General features: G+C 32.9%; 1 protein-coding gene across 1 annotated transcript in view; it reads left to right on the top strand.

The window, feature by feature from the left end:
* LOC111384584 (zinc finger MYM-type protein 1-like) overlaps positions 1 to 140 on the top strand; it is a 5,415-nt gene extending 5,275 nt beyond the window's left edge. Inside the window, exon 3 of the mRNA XM_023008885.1 lies at positions 52 to 140. Coding sequence (XP_022864653.1) covers positions 52 to 140 — 89 coding nt within the window. The remainder of the gene's footprint in view (positions 1 to 51) is intronic.
* The last annotated feature ends 6,638 nt before the right edge of the window (positions 141 to 6,778 follow it).

The raw sequence follows: 6,778 nt of genomic DNA, 5'->3' as shown, positions 1-6,778 counted from the left end.
AGTATCTTAGTGATCATTCTCCAAATGTAAGAACTCGGTCTGAAGTGGATGGTGTATACAAAAAATTGACAACATTTGAATTTGTATTTATCTTGCATTTAATGCGTAGAATATTAGTAATTGTTGATGTGCTTTGTTAGGCCCTTCAGAAGAAAACTCAAGGCATCTTAACTGCTATGAGATTTGTCTATACTATAAAAACTATCCTTCAAGCATTAAGAGAAGATGGCTGGGAAGAATTTCTTGAAGAGGTGAATTGTTTTTGTTCAAAAAATGATATACATATACCTCACTTTCATAGCTCATACATGGTTGGTCGTTCTCGTGGTCATGAGTATCCTACCATCGAACATCATTACTACTTCGATATTTTTAATGCAGCCATAGATTTTCTAATGACGGAGTTAGATACAAGATTTAGTGAGACATCATTAGAACTTCTTTCTCTCGGTGTGGCATTGGATTCGAAAAATTCTTTTGAATCATTTAACATGAATAATATTTGCAAGCTTGCAGAGAAATTTTATCCTCAAGATTTTACACAGCAAGATATTTATAGTTTGAAAGTTGAGTTGCAACATTATCAGCATGATGTGATTTCTGAGCCTCGATTTCAAGTATCTACACTTTCTGATTTATGTCAAGAATTGGTTGCAAGTAGAAGATTGGAGAGTTACGTCAATTTGACTAAATTGATTCGTCTAGTATTGTCGCTGCCTATTTCAACGGCTACCGTAGAGCGAGCATTTTCTGCAAAGAAACATGTGAAGTCGGAAATTTGTAACAAAATGGATGATGGCTTTCTTGTTGATTGTATGACACTTTACATTGAATGAGAATTTTCTTTGAATGTAGATTTAGATTCTATTATTGATGAATTTTATGCTATAAAGCATCATCGGGTATAACTGTAACTGATAATATTATATTATGACTTTTTTTGTTATTTATGAATTTTATTCGTACATAGAATTTCTAAAGTTTTGTCCCCCGTAACATTAATTCCTGGCTCCGTCCCTGATAACCAATTACTGTTTGACCAGTTATTTTAAATTCGTATACATATTTTTAGATTTTAATTACTAAAATATTTAAATATAAAATGAATAATTCAAGAAGTAAAGCATTAAAACTTGGAACTTACTAAATATGATCATTTTGAAGTACAAAGGGAGAGAAGGTTTAACCCTTCAAATATGAAGAGTGAAATCAAACTTTTATTTCAAAAAGTTAAATTAAAGTGTTTGTTGAATCTTATTTCGAATGATCGTCACTTTAAAATAAAATGCATTTTACTTTTGAAATGTCTTTTGTTTATGTTCTTAGTAAATAAATACTGTTCCTTATAATACAAAACTGTCCCAATGCCTAAATAATATGAACTTTTGTTTGCTATCAATATAGCTTACAACACAGTAGCTCAAGTTTATGTTTCAAAATATAATATTGTGAGGAAAACTCCAACCGATGCATCTGTCTGTGATGAATCAAGAAAACAAAGAAGACAAGTTTGTTGTTCATGACTACCCCATTACATGTGACTATCAGCTTTATCTGTTAATTGATTCTTGTTTTAACGCGGTTCTCGATACCCAATGCTTGAACCCACAAACCATAAAAATTGATTCCCACGTCTTCACTTTAGAGATAAAAATAAACAATGGACTAACATTTTTGTTATTGGGATGATTATTTTATTCGAAGTCCTTGATAATAAGGTCAAAGAAGTAGGTATGACAAGAAAGGAGACAATGGGATTGCAAATTAAACAAAATCATTTCATCTGGTCAGTCCAACATGCAAGCCACAACACATCAGTCACATGTAGGAATGTCGCTAATCATTAAAGATTTACCCATTAGGATTTCATTTGACCATACCTACCACGAATAATCACTTCTTCTTCTTCTTTTTTTCCCGCCTTTCAAAAAGATTAACAGCCTATTATGATTTGACATCATTATGGAAATAGTGTGATCTAAACTTTCTTTCTTTTTTTTTCTTTTTTTTTTAACGAGGTGTCCTAACTTGCGCCAGACATATCCTCGTCCCTGAACCTCCGGCCCCTCAGCTGTTCAGGGAGGTAAATCGCAGGATGTGTCCTTGTTGGTTCCCAAATTCCCACATGGCTTTTACTCCTTCCCCAAAGGGAGCCTCCTCCATGGTGATTAATCCACCAATAATTCCTCCTTTTATTGGATCAAAGGTTCCCACCAGGAATCGAACTCCCCACGCTTGGTTTCAGAGCCCCCCAATGTGATTGTTCCACCAACTTGGATGTACCCTAGGGGGCATCTAAACTTCATATTTATCTTATATTTACACAAGCCTTGAACAAATTAATAAGAAGCTCGGACACATACATGTGCATGACATAATATAAATATATAGACATACAAGGATGTTAAATGGGGTGAGATGAGCTGGTCACATGTAACTCACTGTTCTTTTTTTATTTTTATTTTTTTAAGATGAAAATTGTAATTTATATCTGAAATTCGAGTCGCTTGCGAGCCTCAGCAATTATTTGTTATATAATTAACTTTAAATTAAATTTTATTTTACAAAAAATGCTTAAACAAGTTTGACATGAAGTTTGTGAAGGGTACTTTCATTATTTCAACTTTATTAAATAGATATTCTAATAATTAAAATTTTCTAAACTGTCTAAAAAGTGTCAATGTCCGACACGACACGAATAACAAGTGTCAGTCTTAATACGAGTATGCGTGCTTTATAGGCCTATAATTGAATTTCGACCTCTTACGTATATAATATTGAAAAATACTGAACAATACATAAAATTTCATACAAGTTCTTTTTTATTTTATATCAATATTGTTCTATTGTGTATAATTCAATATTATGATGTTTGTATTTCCCAATAGACCATGATAATCATTCGTGTTGAAGCTTCTGAGTCATGTTTTAATAGGGATTGTATACGGGGTGCAGGGACGGGTATTCCGTTACCATCCCCGCCTTGTCAAAAATTTCAAGGGGACGCAGGTCCAGTTATCTTTGCGTTAAATTATTTTTATAAAAGAGCAAGATTTAAATTGAAAAATTATAAAACAAATAAATAGATTTGAGTATGTTGGGGAAATTCGAGATGTGGACCATGTACTCGATTTCCGTCCCTTTTACTATTGGAATTGGGGCAAGAACGGAGAATTTTGCTATCCCTGTATCCTAACAGTTATATTTTGTTTACCATTTTGACTGCAATTTGAAAATTCATCAATTCTTAAGGTGTTAATCTTTTACAGAATTATAGCTCTCCTCCTCCACAGATAGAGGTGTAGATTATTGATTGTTAGTTTGATGCCCATTCTTCGAGTAATGTTCTGTAAAATCACATTATGAATTTACGTTCGTTTATTTGCGTGTTATAATTTGAAGTGATTGTCCAAGGTTCCATGATCATATAGGATGTCACAAATTATATACACGATGAATCGAGTATAGTAAGACACAATTTGTGATATGATTAAAATTATGTCGTTCACAATCAGTTCATAAAGTTGGACGATTTATATTGATAAGATTGTATTGTTCTTATTAAGATTTGTCTAGATCTTGAAATAGCAACAATAATGTGTTTCGATGCACATTAAATGGGACCGCGTAGATTACTCATTTGTGACCGTTTGAAATGAGACTCTACTTGATTATCAAACAGATCGCCTAAATCCTGAGTGAGTAATGTACCTTTGATTGCTAGTTCAAGTTCTTTGAGGTACCAATGAGTGAAGTCTTAAATGGAAGATTGATCTCAATGCTTTGGAAATCGGACTGAAACAATTAGAGATCATATATTTACAATATTGGAATTCATTAATCATTGAGATGAGACGATCGTCACTCTAAAGTATTTTCCTAGGCAAATTTAATCTGAGCTCAGTAGGTCGACAATGAGATCATTGGACTTTACATTGTGATTTGATCACAACGAATTTGCCGTATGAAAATGGGACTTAGAGGGTAATACATGTTGAAGGGTAAAACGGTCATTTTACCAGTTTCAACATATTGACGGTCAAATGGGGTTGACTTGTGGAACGATAATCAGAGGATATTGTTATTGAATCATAATTTGCTTCTATAACTATCACTCGACTCGAGAGTGCAATCTCGATTTTTTGGTAGAATAAGTCAGGATTAATAGATGTATCTCAATTGGTCAAGAGTTGACCTAATTGAAAATATCTATTGGAGCTTGGGTCATGTGAGTCCAATTAGGTCCCTCTTTCGGCTCCAATAAAAGATGTGACTTAATTGGACTGCTACAATAAAGTTTAAGGAAATTTGTACAATTTTCAAATCCTAATAGGTCATTATAAATATGCACTTTATTGGCATATTTTAAATGAGATTTTAGGGTTAGCCATTTTCACATTCTCCAAAAAGGAATTACACCTAGTGGAGAACAAGGGAGAAGATCTAAGGAATGAAGCAATTGGCGAGGCCATTAATAGTTCCTTCAAAAAGGTTATCATCTCGCCTTTCTATATATGTGAGGATTTTATAATCAAATGATCTCAAGGACAATTAAATTCTTATTTACATGATTTTAATCTTTAAAGGAAAATTAATTTCCTATTATGATGATTAAAATTCATTAACCAACAAATGGTATCAGAACCAAGGTTATTGTATGCCTTGAGTATGATTAATTTTTATTTTTTTTTAAACCCTAGTGTAATATGCATTTTAGTTGGGTGGTGTTAGTTTATTTGATTTTGACATGTTTATACTTTAAATATGTTTAAAGTTATTGTTTATACACTCATAATCACTTTTGGCCCTAGAATTTCTTTTTACTTCCTATTGTAATTCATTTATTATAGTTATTCTCTAGAAATTTTGTAAGCCATAAGGCATTAAGTTTTTTATATTTTTTTTCTTCATTTTCATTTTTGTATTTTGAGGAAGAAATGTAAACTTGATGCTGTAATTTCAATGGAGAAGAAGGAAGAGCAAACGCAAGAAATAAAACAAAAAAAAACCAAGAAATAAAACCGATCGGAGCAGCCTGCAATGGCAGCAAGCTGCTGCCTTGCGAGGCAACAACAGGGCGCCGGAGGTCTGGCGGCGGCGCAAATGGCAGCCTATTTTGGGTCGCCGGAGTAGTGTATGTTTTTAGTGGAAGTGTGTTTTCTTGTTAGGGTTTGAAAATTATGGTAATTTGGATTTTTTGGGCGTTTCTTTAATTCTTGGGCCAATGTTGTTGGATAATGGCATTTGTTGGTTTTGGGCCTAAAAATTAAATTAACCCTATTTTCATGTTACATGAGGTGGACTACAAAAAAAATTGAAGAATTGGGCCGAGATGTGGCCCAGTGTAATTCTTTTTATCCTTGTTGTAATTTAAATTCTTAGGATGGACCATTAGTGATTATTATTCATTTAATTATCACTTTTACGTCTTTATGGATGAATGAATGTTTAATTATTATCGCATGTCATGTATATTAAATTAAACACCACCCGGTGCACTAAAATCATATGCATTTACATTTAAATATTTTTTTTACCACTCTAAATTAATTAGAGGTGGTTGAAAAATATTTTATAATTAGCACCATTATAATTGTTTATATTTGGCGGACTAATTAAGTGAAAATCCAACGGTGCAAAATATTAAATGGGAGAGGGTTTATAGGCATGTATAAACCTACGGCCTCCTCCGTCATCCAATTTGTTATTAAAATACGTATGTTTAGTATCGAATTATATCGGTCTCCCTATAGAAAAACTACATTATTTTAGATTAATTAAAATTGGATCTAGTAATAGAATTTCTTTAAAAATGAAATAATGGAATGATCATCCCATAGACGGCACCTTATATATTTCGAATATTTTAAAATTATTGACGGATGTTATTACACTTATGTACGAATATTTTGGGGGACTTCCTATAGAAGATTTCAATAAAATTATTCATAGGCCAAATTATAATTAATCCTCATTTTTTGTGGCATGAGATGCCTAGCTCAATAAAATGAGTGGGAGGATCCCAACCTTACCAACAACTACATCGACCTCCTATAGAGAGCGTGATAAAAGTTGTAAGGGTTTAAGGTTTTTTATTACAAATATAATTTTGGGTCTATATTTGCATATTCATATACATGCATCATACAAAAATTATTGCTCATTTTATTAATACGCGAATCGTTAATTTTACAGAAAATGTTGCTTAATCCATTATCAGTAATACTTAACAAAAATCAACTTGTGGGAGAAAACTGCGTTGACTGGAAAAGGAATCTTAATATTGTTCTTACCGCTGAAAAACACAAATTTATGCTGGATGAAGTTTGTCCCGAAACCCCTAAAGATGACTCCATAGAATCTCAAAAGGCTGCATATGAAAAGTGGCATCATTCTGATGAGATGGCCCGTTGTTACATTTTGGCATCCATGTCAAATGTGTTACAACGGAAACATCAAAATATGCAAATTGCTTTTGACATAATGAAAAGCCTTCAAGAGATGTTTGGACAACAAAGCCGACAAGCTAGGCAAGCCTCCATTAGGGTAATTATGAACACACGCATGAAATTGGGTGCATTTGTAAAGAACCATATGTTAACCATGATTGGTCACTTCAATGATGCAGAGGTTTTAGGAGTTGACATTGATTCCGAGACGTAGATTGACATGGTCCTTGAGACTCTTCCTGAGATATTCTCACAATTTATAGTTGATTATAATCTACACAAGATGGACATGTCTCTGATGGAATTAATGAATGAGCTACAAAATGTTG

Source organism: Olea europaea, unplaced genomic scaffold (assembly GCF_002742605.1).
Source record: "Olea europaea var. sylvestris unplaced genomic scaffold, O_europaea_v1 scaffold2942, whole genome shotgun sequence".
NCBI lineage: Eukaryota > Viridiplantae > Streptophyta > Magnoliopsida > Lamiales > Oleaceae > Olea > Olea europaea.
Note: the sequence above shows the minus strand (reverse complement) of the source record. Positions and strands in the feature narration are given on the sequence as shown.